Genomic DNA, 18,439 nt, shown 5'->3' with positions numbered 1-18,439 from the left:
TCAATCAAGATACTCAGTCAGTGCATGTACTTGACTTGCCCTCTCCCACTGGCCTGCCATATACAGTACATATACAGTTCAATGACCTACTTTCCTCCACATTAGGCTCTGCTTTTAGCTTTCATATTGCCTGTCAGTTATCGATCACTGCTCCGCGTCATTTGGGTCTACTGCGATCAAGGAACGAGCTCCGAATCAATCCAGCCACCAATCACACACCTCCTGACGTTCCCAAAGAGAGGAAGCCGCACCGTATGAAACAGGGAGACAGAGGAGGGTTTACAGATGTTCTGTACAGCAAAGTACATTATTGATCTGTTTTAAGTCTTGTTTTCATGCAGCCTCTTCTGGAACACATTCAGCAATACCAAAGTGACTATCAGTCAGTCTTCGGGAGAGAAGTTAGGGTGTGCCCTTAGATCTAAGCTCCAGACAAACACAACACGCATCGTCTATAGTCGGAAGCAGACTAGTCAGAGGAGTAAATAACAGAAGGAATAAAATCCTCTCTGAGCTCAAATAACAAACAGCATCAAACCCACTGGGAGGACAAAAAAACATTTCTCTTAGCTCTTAAAATTTCAAATTCTCCTCTTTCGCTCTCTCTCTCCCCCTTGCCCTCAACCCAGCTCAACTCTGTTTGGCTCCACGTGAGTTTAGACATAAAGAACTCAGCGTGGTCCCAGCGGCAGATCACTCTGAAGACCTAACAAAGACGGAGAATGACGGGAAACCGCTGACAACCCCCTGACTCTCTTTCTCATTGTCTGCGAGAGAGAAACAGTTGGAAGTTTAGACAGAGTTGGGACAGCGGGGCCGGAGATGAATGCCGTGAGTTGGCCAGCTCTGTAAGGCCAGTCTGTTGCGCTGCTGCACTCAGTGGCCACAGTTTCTGCTGGAACTACTGATAAGCACTCAACTCGCTCCACTGGTCCTGACCCAAACACACACTCACTGACACTAACACTCTGATGGCTAGACGGTGTTAACAGCATCACTAGGGAGGGATAGTGGTTGAGTGATTGTTGCAGACTCACTGTGAGACCTCCTACTGTGATTAAGAGCAGGGTCTGTCTGCCCCTCATTACAGCACAGAACGCTTGATTAGAGAAGAGAGGAGATAGGGACGGAGGGGGAAGAGGAAACGGAGGGAGAGGAGACGGAGGGAGGGAGGGAGAGGAGACGGGGGAAGACGGAATGTAAACGTATGTTTCCCATGTCAATAAAGCCCGTTGAATTGAATTGACAAGAGAGGAGGTCGGAGAGAAGGAAAAGAACAGAGAGAAAGGGAGCGCGAGAGCGAGAGGAGGGAGAGAAAGATATCTGAGAATGCCCTGTTTTACAAATGGCTGGAGTTAAGGTTTGAGCTAATAAGTCCATTAGTTTGATATGAGGTGATGAGGCCCAATTAACAGGTCCCCCGGGTCTCTCCCTCTCATTTCCACTTCTCTTCCTCTTTATTCTCCTCTGTCCTAAATTATCTCTCCCATCACATTCAGTCTTTCGCTCCAGACTCAAGCCAATTATTTGTATCACCACTGGCCTCATCTTATCCCCCCCTCTCATGCTCTCCACACATTGCTCTGCACCAAGCTGCGATCCAGCCAGGATAATACCAGACATAATGGCGTACAGCGCCAGGGTACTACGGTACACGACTGGATTTTACTTCAGTAGGACAAACGGCACCCTATTCCCTATGTAATACTGCCCTACATAGGGAATAGGATGCCATTGGGAACGCAGCCACAGTCAACCTGAACTCCGTTAACCTTCTTCTGATCCTCGTTAATCGCATCAAGGTGCATCGCCCTCTCGCTACAGTGGATTCTGACAGCTGCCATTTAGAAGTAGTCTCGTGTCTCTAATCTCCTATGTTAAGAGTTTTGACGTGGCTTTGACAAACATACACGTATCAGCAGCACTACAACAAGCCCAGAGGGACATACCGCACTGCATCAGTGTCTGGCATTGCACGCCATTGTGTTTCCAATGTGAGAAAGCTCCATCTCCAAACAATATTTCCGATGCACGTATTCGTTCTCTAACTCCCTCTCTGTAGCTTTCCAGAGCATCGGAGTGAATCACAAAATGGAGTTACACAATTTGAAAGATAAATCAATAACTTACCTCAACTTCCTTCAATGATTGCAGAGGGTTGCAGAAAAGAAGGGGAGAAGGAGAGACTGGTCATTTATAATGGAATCTGTAATGTACATCACATTTTGAACAAAGGCAGCATGCTACCCTTTCAGAATACAAAGAGATTATGCACGTAGACAATCATTAAAAGCAATCTATGGGTGTATTCATGTGATTGCGCTGCTGTCACATGCACGCACACACACAAACGCAGTCCCCCACTGGTGTTAAGAGTGAGACAGCCTTATTCGTTGCGACATGTAATTTCAAACGCAAAGAGAAAATGACACCAACTGAGAGAGGGGGGATACAGTGGTGGAGAAGGAGAGAGAGAGAGAGGGCGAAATAGAAATAGAGCTCCAGTCTTCTGCCTGTGTGTTTGTCTTCGACTGTGTGTGTGTGTGTGTGTGTGTGTGTGTGTGTGTGTGTGTGTGTGTGTGTGTGTGTGTGTGTGTGTGTGTGTGTGTGTGTGTGTGTGTGTCTTCGACTGTGTGTGTGTGTGTGTGTGCGTGTGTCTTCGACTGTGTGTGTGTGTGTGTGTGTGTGTGTGTGTGTGTGTGTGTGTGTGTGTGTGATGCATCTCACTGACAACTAGCACCCTCCCAGCAGTTCAACCCTTCCCCATGTATCAGCAGTGTGTTATTAAAGGTTACATTTAAGTCATTTAGCAGACGCTCTTATCCAGAGCGACTTACAAGTACATACATTCATACTTTTTTTTTTTTTTTTTTTTTTTTGTACTAGGCTATTACTGGTAGTGTTAATGATAGATGTGAGAATATAATAATAAATAAACATAATAATACATAATTTGGTGGGTGCTTATGTTTGTTCTATTTTACAAATATACGCATGTGTGAACTGGAAATGTTTTTTTCTTCTTTTTTTCGCATATCCCAACTCTCCCATTATCAATGGTGACCCTGAGAATATGTGTTATTATTCTGTGGAAGGCTGTGTGGTGACCTTCCCCCCTCTGCGGGCATAATGAATGCATGGATCTCCTATTAAATATTAAGCACACTCATCAGTCAACCAGGAACAGGCAATTTAGCCAAACCCATCTCATTGTTCGTCTCATTCAAACCCCTCAAAAGAGACTGCAAGGAGGTATGTGTCTTTTATTATCGTATTCTCTTTTTATGTCCAGGCCTCTCTCTCTCTCTTCTATCGCCCTCTCTCTTTCAAGTGTTAATGTCAAAATAGTACAAGTATTTCTGCCAGGGATGTTCGGAATATGATTGTGGTGCCGACGTATAAGCTTGTTTTCTCCAACCTTCTCAGATGACGAGAGTCATTCATATGTGCCGGTCTGAAGTTTGGAGATTTCTCAAGGTGAGTTATGATCCCTTTCAGATCCCTAGCCAGGCCTTCAAGATCTGCACTGGTGAGTGACTAGGGGCTAGTGAGTGACGGGCCGGGAACTAGTGAGCGAAGAGCTAGTGAACGAGTGGCTAGGAACTATGGGCTAGTGAGAGAGGGGCTAGGTCAGGAACTAGGGTCCAGTGAGTAAAGGGCTAATGAGCGAGTGGTTAGGGGCTAGTGAGTGAGTGACTAGGGGCTAGTGAGCGAGAGCCTAGGAGCTAGGAGCTAGTAAGTGAGGGCCTAGGAACTACGAGCTAATGGCTAGTGAGCAAAAGGCTAGGAACTATGGGGTAGGAGAAAGAGCATAAGAGCTAGGGGCTAGTGAGTGAGAGGCTAGAAACTTGGGGCTAGTGAGTGAGAGGCTAGGAACTTGGGGCTAGTGAGTAAGGGCCTAGGAACTATAGGGTAGTGAGAAAGGGCCTGGGAGCTAGGGGCTAGTGAGCGGGAGGCTAGGAACTATGGCCTGGTGAGCGAGGGCCTAGGAAATAATTAGCCAGCATGCAGTGTGTGTGTCAAAGCATTCTTTGAAGACCTCCTATAGCATCATTAAATGTCATAAATGCACAACACACACACACACACACACACACACACACACACACATAGAGTGTATCTCTCTGATGGGAGGGCCAATGCAGTCCCAGCACCACAGGGTTAAACATCCAGTGATTAAATATGAATAATGTATGGCGTCAGCCTGGTAAACAGTTAGATGTCACTTGTCTACTCAGCCTTAACATTGTTGTCATCTATCGCCAACAAGGGTCCTTTGAGATTCCCTCAATGAGCTTGGCACCTTGATGAGCTCATTTCCTGACGATGGCTCACCACTCTTTGTACTTGGCGACTTCAACCTCCCGACGTCTGCCTTCGATTCATAATCCAACTCTCTCTTTCCCTTCCTTGCCTCTTTTGACCTCACACATTCCCAATCCCCTCCAACTCACAAGGCAGGCAATACACTTGACCTCATCTTTACTAGAGGCTGTTTGCCTACTAATCTCACTGCAACCCCCCTCCAGGTCTCTGATCACTACTTTGTTTCCTTTTGTCTCCCTTTCCTCCAACCCTAGCCACTCAGCCCCTACACAGACGGTCATTCGCCGTCGCAATAGTTGCTCTCTGTCTCCCACTACTCTCGCCTCTTCTATCATATCATCTCTCCCTTCTGCTTAATTCTTCTCCCTCCTGGCTCAGCGTTTTCAACCCTACTCTCCTCCCTTTCCGCATCCCATGACTTACAGTGTCCCCTTTCCTTCCAGCAGGCTCGGCCCTCTGCTCATGCTCCGTGGCTGAGTGACTCATTGCGAGCTTAGAGAACAGGGCTGCGGTCAAATGAGCGGAAATTGAAGAAAATGTATCTCATAGAGGACCTATCATCTTTCACTCCCTCCTCTCTACGGTCTCTTCCTCTGTGTCCGCTTCTAAAGCCACTTTCTATCCGTCTACATTTTGAGCTTCTGCCTCTAACCCTAGGATACTCTTTTCCACCTTTTCCTCCCCCCTCCCTCTCTGTGGACGACTTGTCAACCACTTTGAAAAGAAGGTTGACAACATCTGCTTCTCATTCACTCAGCCTATTGAGTCCAATGGTCACATTCACACAGAACTACCCTTCGCCTTGACCTCTTTCTCCCCTCTCTCTCCAGATGAAATCCTGCGACTAGTGAGGTCTGGCCTCCCGACAACCTGCCCGCTCGACCCCATCCCCTCCTTCCTTCTACAGACCATCTCTGGAGACCTTCTCCCATTGCTCAATTCCCTCATTAACTCACTGGCTCCCTCCGACTTCAAAATGCCTGAGTCGCTCCCCTCCTCAAGAAACGAACACTCAACTTATCTGACGTCAAAAACTATAGACCTGTTTCTTTTCTTTCCAAAACACTTGGAGCGTGCTGTCTCTGACCAACTCTCTCGCTATCTCTCTCAGAATGAACTTCTTGACCCTAACAAGTACAGCTTCAAGGCGGGTCACTCAACTTAGACTGCTCTTCTCTGTGTCACGGAGGCTCTCCACACTGTCAAAGCTGATTCTTTGTCCTCTGTTCTCATCCTCCTAGATAAGTGGTCCCCAACCTTTTCTGAGTTAACATCACTTAGAGTCAAAATCCAAGCCGAGATCTACCTCTCAGACTTGTTTTTAACATGACCTATGTTAACGTAAGCCTATGTAACATGAACCTATTAAAAACAGTTCTGTAGTAATGAGGTTTGTGCAGTAGGCTATAGGCCCCATACATCATCACCGCATATTGGCTTTACTTGAATTGCCCTGCTAATGCATTGTTGTTTGAACCATTTAAAAAATATATTTAAACATCTGAGGAAGGCTATATGATCACACCGGTAATAGATCAGTTGTTGTATTACTTGTGAGGCACAGCTGAGTGAGCATACATATAAATCATTTGTTTTTTAATTTTTATTTTACTGGGCTGAGGGTGCCTGCATCTGATGGTCAGTCTCAGCGGGAGGAGAGGGCAGCAGACTGAGGGTCCGCCTCTCAACATCTCACCACTCTCCCTTTCCTCCACTGACACTGACCAGACATCATCTTCCAGCTAATAGCAAAAGTCTCACTGCATTATTTCTGCCTCATGCACAAATTCATGTTGTTACTCCTATGAACGGAGAAGGTGAAATATTCCTCGATATTAAACAACGCAATAATAACAACGCAAGCCTATCGATACACCTTCCTAATCATTCATTACCACCGCAGTGATGGTTGTAGCACGAGTGGAAGAGGGAAGAACACGCATTGTATTGCTTATAAAGGTGTTGAATACGAAGTGTTCACGGTGCTGAGTAAAAACTTAAACATGAACTCTCTCATAAAAACAGCAGCTCTTTGCTGTATTCGTTGACAGTCTCTGTAGTCGTGGTTATCAAAGTTTCCAAATCTAACAGTGTCAATTTTGCTTTAGTTTTCTTTTATGCCTGCTATAGTACGTACTGCAGACGCTGTAATCTGAGCCGTCCGATTGGCCAGAGGTAGGCCTAATAGTATTCTTGATTTGCTCTCCGTGCCCGCCGGGAAAGCGGCGATTGTACCTTCCGACAAAAAATAAATTGTTCAAATGGGAACACTTCGGCTACTCGGGCGCACAAGGCAGCAGAATCGGGTGCACCTACCGCCAAAAACGCGACATGAATACATACAAATATGAAAGCAAGGCTTTATCGTTGGGTTTTTACTGAAATGTTTGGAGATCGACTAGGAATGCTTTGGAAATCGACCAGTAGGCGGCCAATTATGGCGGCAGATTGACAAGGGCGGCATTTTCTGAGCTAAACTGACCATGACGCACCCCCAACAACAACACACAAAACCTCACATAATTCTGCCCAAAACAAGTACAATTTCTCTCAACCAGTGGTATATAGGCATTTTAGGTGAGCGCCCTCTGATAAGCAGTGCCCACTTTGTCAAAGGCAGGGGTGCAAAATATTTTGGGGTCCAGGGTGCAGTTGGAGAGACGCATCTCTGCAGCGCTCCACCAACGTTCCGTCCCAAAAATGATCTAACATAAATCATGTAGCATATATAGGATATGGTAGAAAGAGTATGTGGCCTTTTGTGCAGACTAAAGGCTGGAGATAAAATGTATGACAGTGTAATGAGACGGACACTTTTTACATCACGCAGGTTTGTCCAATGTAAAATGTAAATAGCTAGCCGCCTACCCACACACACAGACGTGCACACACACACACGCTCACACACGCACGCACGCACACACACACGCCTGAGCAATGGAGCAAATGGAGCAGCAGACACTTATCAAGACTCTATGTAAAAGTTGTATTTGTTGTCTTTTCAAGAATTCAGCCTTCTCTGTGTTGATCTCCAACCCCCATTCTGTCACACCTCTTTGAAGCAGTAGGTTATGTTGCGATGATATCCTGTACGTGATGATGATGTGACTGGAAGTTAACTGAACAGTCATGCGTTTGGTTACAACTGTTCCTGACCTGCTGTGGTGAGATGTTCTCTCTCTCTCCTCCCCAAGGACTCTTTGGGGCCTTTGAGGTTATGATTTCTCTCTCCCTCCTGTATCTCATCAGCATCTCAGTTTACAGCAATTTGAAAATGAAGTGTGGCAGCATCTCAGTTTACAGCAATTTGAAAATGAAGTGTGGCAGCATCTCAGTTTACAGCAATTTGAAAATGAAGTGTGGCAGCATCTCAGTTTACAGCAATTTGAAAATGAAGTGTGGCAGCATCTCAGTTTACAGCAATTTGAAAATGAAGTGTGGCAGCATCTCAGTTTTCAGCAATTTGAAAATGAAGTGTGGCAGCATCTCAGTTTTCAGCAATTTGAAAATGAAGTGTGGCAGCATCTCAGTTTACAGCACCCAACAACAGCATACCAATGGTGGAGGTTCTAAGGTAATTTTGTGAGAAAAAAAGGCGATGACTTTACTCATAGCACACATTGATACATTCAGATGGACTTAGCCATATTAGCATAGGTAGTGGCGATTTTAGCATGTAAATCTTGGTGGGGCAAAAACAACAAGTGGAATGTATGCCAGCAAAGCCACTACACAGCCCAACACTAAACAATACCTTACTGGCACTTTAACGGTGACAAACAGTGCCCACAAAAAGGTTAGGCTGTCCCAACAGCAGGCTGTCCCAACATCTTACCACTGCTACACCTGGCTATCAGCGAAGCCTTGTCTGGCAGCGAAACAGTTCATTCAGCCTCATTTACTGCCTTTAAAAAAAACATAGCTGATATGGCTGACTTGCTTAAACAAACGTGGTTTCTACTGACAATTGAGATGTACAAACTATGGCATAAGGGGACGACAAGCGGATAAGAGGCAATCCGTAATTTTGATTAAGACAATGAGCGAGCTAGGACGGACGTAACGTTAGTCAATATAACTATTTGTTTAGCACTTTTGAAATGTACAGCGACAGAATTCAGAACATGGGCCGTTTTTACAGTATTCTCCCTGTACACTAAGTTAGAACCGTAGAATAAATAAAAGGGGCATATAAGTAGACAACGAAAGCTCTTACAATATTCAATGATTACATTTCTCTAAAACATGTTATTGGCTACAGTAGAACAGTCAGAACAGTAGGCAAAATTAAGAGGGGTAAATAGACCAAATTATTAGGGTGAGGCACATGGGCTACTAACATCTTACAACATACCATTAGTATTTCTTTCTTAGCTACAGTATACATATCTCCCTGGCATATTATATCATTTATGATGCAGCATACATTTTGGACTCATATTGTTGTGCTCGGCTCACTTGAACAGGAAGGTGGCGCGGCGGTCCTCCTAGTTAACAGTTGTTTTGAGCGGGCCACAAATCATGCTTCATTGACAACATGGCCAATGTTTATCATTTTAAACTTGGAAAAGAGCCCCTTGATCCCAGATTTGGAACCACACAGCCACTGTCACTGATTCCTTCCAAACCACTTGTTGAATTTGCAATTTCCAACCTGTTGTCCAATGGCCGATGGGGCACGATACATTTTATCTATAATTTCTCTTCATTATTTCTCTTCATATGACAAGGATTAAAAAGGATTTGCCAGTAGATTGTCGACTTGATTCATGATGATGACTGCTAGTTAAGATTGTGAAAGTATGATGTTGACATGATCAGTCCAATCAAAGCTATTGTGCATATACTGTAATGTGATTTATCTGTGGCCAATGACCTTGAGCCTTCATGGATGGGCACTTCGATGGCACAAGCCGAAGGGCTAGAATTTTCAAAGTCTCCTCTTACACTTGGCAGTGACGTAAAGTCCCCATGAGTGACAGAACACTGAGCCAATCACGGCGCAACTCTCCATATTTTCTGCTGGCTTGCCCCACCACCACAGAAAGCACTGAGCTAGGCTGAAACCTCTGTATTTTTGAGCTGCCTTACTCAAGATAACAAAAAAGAGACCATGTTTGTATTCGACTTTATTAACTCAATGATATATATTATTATTACATTGTTTGCAAACTGATATGTGACACATATTAATGCCAAAATAACATGCAAAACAGGCAAGCCCCCCCCCCCCCACCATAAAAAAATTGCTAAAAATGTGCCCCGCCTGCCCTGAATGATGGGTCGCCACTGCGCATAGGACAACAACTATTATTTGAGTAACAGGAGCCATTATATTGTGTATAGCAATCTGTAAACATCAAAAAAGCACATTCACAAAAGGAACCTATTTAACCACCACGAATGGATATATAAATAATTGAGTTTTAAAGGAGGAATTGGTTAACACATCATTGTGAAACAATCAACATCCTACGTTTTAGGAGAAAGCTCTACATCTACCCCATGCTGCGTGTAGAATGGCCCCTCCCTAAATCCCAGCATTTCTGCATAGTATGACCACTTCTGTGACAAGAGTTTCACAATCTAACTGAATATTTGGTTCTACTCTGTGGGCCAGCAGGCTGCCTAAAATGTGCAGGAGGATTTCTTCTGCCTAGATTCCAACAGAGAATGCTATTCATTGACTACAGCTCAGCGTTCAACACCATAGTACCCTCAAAGCTCATCACTAAGCTAAGGAACCTGGGACTAAACACCTCCCTCTGCAACTGGATCCTGGACTTCCAGACGGGCCGCCCCCCAGGTGGTGAGGGTAGGTAGCAACACATCTGCCACGCTGATCCTCAACACTGGAGCTCCCCAGGGGTGCGTGCTCAGTCCCCTCCTGTACTCCCTGTTCACACACGACTGCATGGCCAGGCACGACTCCAACACCATCATTAAGTTTGCAGACGACACAGCAGTGGTAGGCCTGATCACCGACAATGACGAGACAGCCTATAGGGAGGAGGTCAGAGACCTGGCCGGGTGGTGCCAGAATAACAGCCTATCCCTCAACGTAACCAAGACTAAGGAGATGATTGTGGACTACAGGAAAAGGAGCACCGAGCACGCCCCCATTCTCATCGACGGGGCTGTAGTGGAGCAGGTTGAGAGCTTCAAGTTCCTTGGTGTCCGTATGCCCTTCCTTTTTACAGAAATCACAACAACGCTTTGTGGGCTGTTTGGGATTAGTTTGGTAGTTTGGCCTGTCCGCACACTAGAGAGCGGCGTGGACAAGTACACCACCCCCTAAGGTCGCGTATCTATCCGAGTCAGACAAGTCGTTTCGGAGCCTATTTGTGCTCTGTTCTGATAAGTATCGCTGCGCGTCATGTAGGAATGACCTCGTCAAATGATCTTATTTTTCTGCATCTCCCCTACTTTGTGCTCTGAGGTCCTCTGGGATCTCACAGTGTGTGTCAAGTATGTTCATCGCTACTTTGCTGTGTCGCAATTTGTTTTACTCAAGTAAAAACACAGCAAGCTCTAGAATGAACATATTTTCTTATGCATGCCAACAAATTGCTGGCACTGAACAATTGAATCCCTAAACGAATCAAATGTGAGACCTTTCCTGCCTTTTTAGATCAAATCATTAACACAAGTAAATTACCATAACCCAAACAGACTGGTTGCTTGCATATTTTCCATCACACATGTTTGTTATATACTGAGCGTACTAAGCATTAGGAACACCTGCTCTTTCCATGACATGGACTGACCAGGTGAATCCAGGTGAAAGCTGTGATCCCTTATTGATGTCATTTGTTAAATCCACTTCAAATCAGTGTAGATGAAGGGGTGGAGACATGTTAAAGAAGGATTTTTAATCCTTGATACAATTGAGACATGGATTGTTTTGTGCCATTCAGAGGGTGAATGTGCAAGACAAACGATTTAAGTGCCTTTGAACGGGTATGGCAGTAGGTGCCAGGAGCACCGGTTTGTGTCAAGAACTGTGACATTTTTTGTTTGAAGTAGCGTTTATCAAAGAAAAGGTTGGAGACCCCGGCTCTAGCCCAAATTGTTCAAATATAACCCATATTACCGAATCTAGATTTTATTCTTTCTATTACAGATTTGGGCCCACCATTTATGGATATACAATATATAACTGCCAAAAAAATGCACATTTGATAATGATAAATAAATAATATGTTTGCAATATTATTTTTATGTGAACATAATTAATGACCAAATTGAAATGTAAAACGCCAGTTTGCATTTTCAAGTTGACAGTTCTTGTTCAATGCCCTACCAGATAACACTGTCATATTGAGAAAGACAATTGTTAAAATATAAATCAAAGATCACATTTGTAATTGTACTACATTTTTGTGATTGCATTATTTGTGACAAAAAGAAGATGAAACTTAATGTGCAATTTAACATATATATTTTTTTTACCTTTCAAGTATAAAATTCAGATATCTCAGATTTTAAAAATGTTATTTCCTCATTTTCATGCGTTATCCTGGCACCATTCTTAACAGTTTGGCCTGTCAATCAATCCGTTGGGTGGGATTGTAAGAGGAGGCGCAGGATATTTGAGAGAGTCACAGAGTTGGTAGGGTTTCAGACCTGTCAATCGGTCACTGTGGGTGGGATTTTCAGGAAAGGGGGCAGGATGTTTGTGGGTTGGTAGGACACCCCCACTTTCAGACAAAGTCAGGTGCCCATGCTCACACTCACACACACACACACACACACACACACACACACACACACACACACACACACACACACACACACACACACACACACACACACACACACACACACACAGGCTACGGACAGGGTAAGGGCTTCCCAATTCATCTCTCATCTCTGATGTTCTTAATCCCCAACCACTGCCTCATAAAACTGCATTCTAACAGGCAGTTTCCCTATAGATTAAATTCCTATTATACTATCCCGCTCTATTCTTCCCTCGTCCCCCTCTCCTTCTTTTATATCCTCTCTCTCTCTCTCTTATTAATGGACGTGTTAGGTAGCCATATTATATGTCAGTGATGGCCTAGAAATGTGTCTTGGACCTTAGAATCAGAGCATAGTACCAGACCATCAAAAATACATGGGTAGACATTTAAACACATCCATTCCTCCCTCACTAATTCTATAATTTCTTCCCTCCTGAACAGCCAGTGGTGACACTCCCTCACTTCCTCCCTCCGTCCCTCACTTCATTCATCCCTCCCAACTATGTGAAGTTTTCATTAAGGTGTTAATAGAGGTGAGCATAGAGCGTTCTCCGGTGGCTCCTCGTTCCCCGGCTCACAGCGAGAGCCTTATTAGCCTGTATCTACAAGGAGAGAGAATCACTATCACCCCCACAGAACACTCTGACAGAGGTATCTCTCTGTGTGTGTGTGTGTGTGTGTGTGTGTGTGTGTGTGTGTGTGTGTGTGTGTGTGGGTGTGGGTGTGTGTGGGTGCGCGCGTGTGTTTGGGTGTATTGTATTGTGTGTAAGTCAGTGTGTCGGTGTGCCGTTGTGAGTGTGTGTGGGCGTTTTGCGTTCGCTCAGTTACTTAGCTGTCTCAGAGCACCAGTAAAGTGCACACAAACTGCAGTATATTTAAACCTATTCAACATCTCCACCCAAACACAACAAAATACAGCATCCTTCAGAATTTGAATATCTGAATACATATTTTTAATCGCAGCAAGGAGGCAGCTAGAAGCAGTGTTTGTATACAATGCACACTGTACCTACATCGTACCTTAGGTAGGCTACATGCAGGCTACAGCGCGTCTTAAGTGAATTCTTATGTGGATTATAATAAATGTACAAATGTGTAGGGGGTAGATGTATTTTCTGTCAGGGAAAATTGTTTTATTATACACTAAGTGTACTAAACATGAGGGGCACCTGCTCTTTCCATGACATAGGCTGACCAGGTGAATCCAGGTGAAAGCTATGATTCCTTATTGATGTCACTTGTTAAATCCAATTAAATCCGTGTAGATGAAGGGGAGGAGACAAGTTAAAGAATGATTTTTACACCTTGAGACAATAGAGACATGGATTGTGCATGTGTGTCATTCAGAGGGTGAATGGGCAAGAGAAAAGATTTAACTGCAATGCTGCTGGGTTTTTTACACTCAATAGTTTCCCATGTATATCAAGAATGGCCCACCACCCAAAGGACATACAGCTAACTTGACACAACTGTGAGAAGCATTAAAGTCAACATGGGCCAGCATCCCTGTGGAACACTTTCGACACCATATAGAGTCCATACCCCGACAAATTGAGGCTGTTCTGAGGGCAAAGGGGGGTACAACTCAATATTAGGAAGGTGTTCCTAATGGTTTGTACACTCGGTGTATGTTGAAGGCAAGCAATATACAGAATACATTATTGGTTTCCTCAGTGTCTGTGTGGTCCAGTGGTTAGAGCCACGGACACCGGCACACACATGCCAGAGTCGGCATGGTTTTGAATCCGGCCCACATCCCTTTGACTCATTAATGAACGTGTATTTGTTACGCATTAATTCTACATGGTTACAAGGTTAATTCCACATGGTTACAGGGTTAAAACAGACACAACTCGAAGGTTAATAGTTTAGGCATAATTCAGAGTGGTCAAGGTTAGGGCTATGGTGTGGGGAAGGCTTAAAGCAAAATACAAAAAAATAAGGCGCCTATGTATCATCAGCATTTATGGTATTCTTAGCACTCACTAGAGCATTGTGAACTGCCGTAGCGCGGTGGTCTAAGCAGCATGCTCCGGCTCCGAGTTTACGCCCAGTTTTGGCCTATCTAGTGACCTACCTGAGTCTACACTAGCCTTATAAGTGAATTGCACTAATTTCATTGTTTTCAAGAACTAAGAAAAAAAGTCTGGTAATTTACACATCGAAGAAAAGTGTTTCAGCTCAACGAAATTGTCTTTGGATAGGCTCAAATGCAAAAACATCTTGACATATTTTACTAACTGAAATATTACACATAACTCTGCAATGGTGTGTTGTATTGGAGAGAGTCTCACTCTTAAATCATTTTCCACACACAGTCTGTGCCAGTATTTTGTTTTCATGCTAGTGAGGGCCAAGAAACCACTCTCACATAGGCACGTGGTTGCAAAGGGCATCAGTGTCTCAACAGCGCGATTTGCCAAGGCCGGATAGTCTGAGCACAGCACAATCCAGAAATCTGGCAGTGGCTTCTGATTAAATTCTTTCTTGTTCAGATACCGGAAAGTAGATTGGAGGCAGGGCATGAAAGGGATAACGAATGCAGTTGTTTGTGTCATCCATTTCGGGAAAGTACCTGCGTAATTGCGCACCCAAAACAACTCAGGTTCTTTGCTATATTACATTTGGCATTGTCCATAAGCTTGAGTTCATTTGCACACAAAAACTCAGCAAAAAAAGAAACGTCCCTTTTTCAGGACACTGTCTTTCAAAGATCATTTGTAAAAATCCAAATAACTTCACAGATCTTCATTGTAAAGGGTTTAAACACTGTTTCCCATGCTTGTTCAAATAACCATAAACAATTAATGAACATGCACCTGTGGAACGGTCGTTAACTTCTTATGGCTGGGGGCAGTATTGAGTAGCTTGAATGAATAAGGTGCCCAGAGTAAACTGCCTGCTACTCAGTCCCAGAAGCTAAGATATGCATATTATTAGTAGATTTGGATAGAAAACACTCTGCAGTTTCTAAAACTGTTTGAATGATGTCTGTGAGTATAACAGAACTCATATGGCAGGCAAAAACCTGAGAAAAAATCCAACCAGGAAGTGGGAAATCTGAGGTTTGTAGGTTTGCCTATCCAATGTACAGTGTCTTTGGGGTCATATTGCACTTCCTAAGGCTTCCACTAGATGTCAACAGTCTTTAGAACCTTGTTTGATGCTTCTACTGTGAAGAATGAGGGAAGGAGAGCTCTTTGAGTCAGGTGTCTGGCATGAGTTAATCACGCACGCTCCCGTGAGAGCGACCTGTGTTCCATCGCATTTCTGAAGACAAAGGAATTTTCCGGTTGAAACATTATTGAAGATTTATGTTAAAAACATCCTAAAGATTGATTCTATACATCGTTTGACATGTTTCTACGAACTGTAATGGATTTTTTTTACTTTTCGTCTGACCTGAGCGTCATCAATTTGGATTTTGGAACTAAACGCGCGAACAAAAAGGAGGTATTTGGATATAAATTATGGACGTTATCGAACAAAACAAACATTTATTGTGGAACTGGGATTCCTGGGAGTGCATTCTGATGAAGATCATCAAAGGTAAGTGAATATTTATAATACTATTTCTGACTTCTGTTGACTCCACAACATGGCGGATATCTGTATGGCTTGTTTGGGCTCTGAGCGCTGGATTCAGAATATAGCATGGTGTGCTTTTTCCATAATTTAAAAAAAAAATCTGACACAGCGGTTGCATTAAGGAGAAGTTTATCTAAAGTTCCATGTATAATACTTGTATCTTTTATTAATGTTTATTATGAGTATTTCTGTAAATTGATGTGGCTCTCTGCAAAATCACTGGATGTTTTGGAGGCAAAACATTACTGAACATAACGCGCCAATGTAAACTAAGATTTTTGGATATAAATATAAACTTTATCGAACAAAACATACATGTATTGTGTAACATGAAGTCCTATGAGTGTCATCTGATGAAGATCATCAAAGGTTAGTGATTAATTTTATCTCTATTTCTGCTTTTTTGACTCCTCTCTTTGGCTGGAAAAATGGCTGTGTTTTTCTGTGACTAGGTACTGACCTAAATAATCGTTTGGTGTGCTTTCGTCGTAAAGCCTTTTTGAAATCGGACACTGTGGCTGGATTTAAAACAAGATTATCTTTTTTTGTAAAATACATGTATGTATATTTTTAATTTTTAATTTTATTTTTAAAAATTTTATCCCATTTTCTCCCCAATTTTTGTGGTATCCAATCGCTAGTAATTACTATCTTGTCTCATCGCTACAACTCCCGTACGGGCTCGGGAGAGACGAAGGTCGAAAGCCATGCGTCCTCCGAAGCACAACCCAACCAAGCCGCACTGCTTCTTAACACAGCGCGCCTCCAACCTGGAAGCCAGCCGCACCAATGTGTCGGAGGAAACACCGTGTACCTGGCCCCCTTGGTTAGCGCGCACTGCGCCCGGCCCGCCACAGGAGTCCCTGGAGCGCGATGAGACAAGGATATCCCTACCGGCCAAACCCTCCCTAACCCGGACGACGCTATGCCAATTGTGCGACGCCCCACGGACCTCCCGGTCGCGGCCGGCTGCGACAGAGCCTGCGATGCAGTGCCCTAGACCACTGCGCCACCCGGGAGGCCCCAAATACATGTATGTTTGAGGAATTTTTATTATGAGATTTTTGTTGTTTGAATTTGGCGCCCTGCACTTTCACTGGTTGCTGTCAAGTCGATCCCGTTAACGGGATCTCAGCCATAAGAAGTTTTTAAGACATTAACAGCTTACAGACGGTAAGCAATTAAGGTCACAGTTATGAAAACTTAGGACACTAAAGAGGCCTTTCTACTGACTCTGAAAAACACCAAAAGAAAGATTCCCAGGGTCCCTGCTCATCTGCGTGAATGTGCCTAAGGCATGCTGCAAGGAGGCATGAGGACTGCAGATGTGGCCAGGGCAATAAATTGCAATGTCCGTACTGTGAGACACCTAAGACAGCGCTACAGGGAGACAGGACAGACAGCTGATTGTCCTTGCAGTGGCAGACACGTGTAACAACACCTGCACAGGATCGGTACATCCGAACATCACACCATCACAGGATGGCAACAACAACTGCCCGAGTTACACCAGGAACGCACAATCCCTCCATCAGTGCTCAGACTGTCCGCAATAGGCTGAGAGAGGCTGGACTGAGGTCTTGTAGGGCTGTTGTAAGGCAGGTCCTCACCAGACATCACCGGCAACAACGTCGCCTATGGGCACAAACCCACCGTCGCTGGACCAGACAGGACTGGCAAAAAGTGCTCTTCACTGATGAGTCAAGGTTTTGTCTCACCAGGGGTGATGGTCGGATTTGCGTTTATCGTCGAAGGAATGAGCGTTACACCGAGGCCTGTACTCTGGAGTGGGATCGATTTGGAGGTGGAGGGTCCATCATGGTCTGGGACGGTGTGTTACAGCATCATCGGACTGAGCTTGTTGTCATTGCAGGCAATGTCAATGCTGTGCGTTACAGGGAAGACATCCTCCTCCCTCATGTGGTACCCTTCCTGCAGGCTCATCCTGACATGATCCTCCAGCATGACAATGCCACCAGCCATACTGCTCATTCTGTGCGTGATTTTCTGCAAGACAGGAATGTCAGTGTTCTGCCATGGCCAGTGAAGAGACCAGATCTCAATCCCATTGAGCACGTCTGGGACCTGTTGGATCAGAGGGTGAGGGCTAGGGCCATTCCCACCAGAAATGTCCGGGAACTTGCAGGTGCCTTGGTGGAAGATTGGGGTAACATCTCACAGCAAGAACTGGCAAATCTGGTGCAGTCCATGAGGAGGAGATGCACTGCAGTACTTAATGCAGCTGGTGGCCACACCAGATACTGACTGTTACTTTTGATTTTGACCCCCCTTTGTTCAGGGACACATTATCCCATTTCTGTTAGTCACATGTTGTGGAACTTGTTCAGTTTATGTCTCAGTTGTTGAATTTTGTTATGTTCATATGAATATTTACACATGTTAAGTTTGCTGAAAATAAACGCAGTTGACAGTGAGAGAACGTTTCTTTCTTTGCTGAGTTTACAATGATGGAAAGACCTGTGTGTTATCCTTGTTAATGCAGACAGAAAAGAGCTCCAACTTCTTAATCATAGCCTCAATTTTGTCCCGCACATTGAATATAGTTGCAGAGAGTCCCTGTAATCCTAGATTCAGATCATTCAGGTGAGAAAAAACATCACTCAGATAGGCCAGTCGTGTGAGAAACCCGTTATCATGCAAGCGGCCAGACAAGTGAAAATTATGGTCAGTAAAGAAAACTTTAAGCTCGTCTCTCAATTTAAAAAAAAACGTGTCAATACTTTGCCCCTTGATAACCAGTGCACTTTTGTATGTTGTAA

The 18,439-nt window shown here is 44.2% G+C and overlaps 1 protein-coding gene across 1 annotated transcript in view; it reads right to left on the bottom strand.

The window, feature by feature from the left end:
- spock1 (SPARC (osteonectin), cwcv and kazal like domains proteoglycan 1) overlaps positions 1-18,439 on the bottom strand; it is a 254,755-nt gene that overhangs the window by 125,743 nt on the left and 110,573 nt on the right. Inside the window, exon 3 of the mRNA XM_038992558.1 lies at positions 2,131-2,139. Coding sequence (XP_038848486.1) covers positions 2,131-2,139 — 9 coding nt within the window. The remainder of the gene's footprint in view (positions 1-2,130; positions 2,140-18,439) is intronic.

This window comes from Salvelinus namaycush, chromosome 5, assembly GCF_016432855.1.
Source record: "Salvelinus namaycush isolate Seneca chromosome 5, SaNama_1.0, whole genome shotgun sequence".
In the NCBI taxonomy this organism is placed as follows: Eukaryota; Metazoa; Chordata; class Actinopteri; order Salmoniformes; family Salmonidae; genus Salvelinus; species Salvelinus namaycush.
This window is presented reverse-complemented; position numbering and strand designations above follow the sequence as displayed.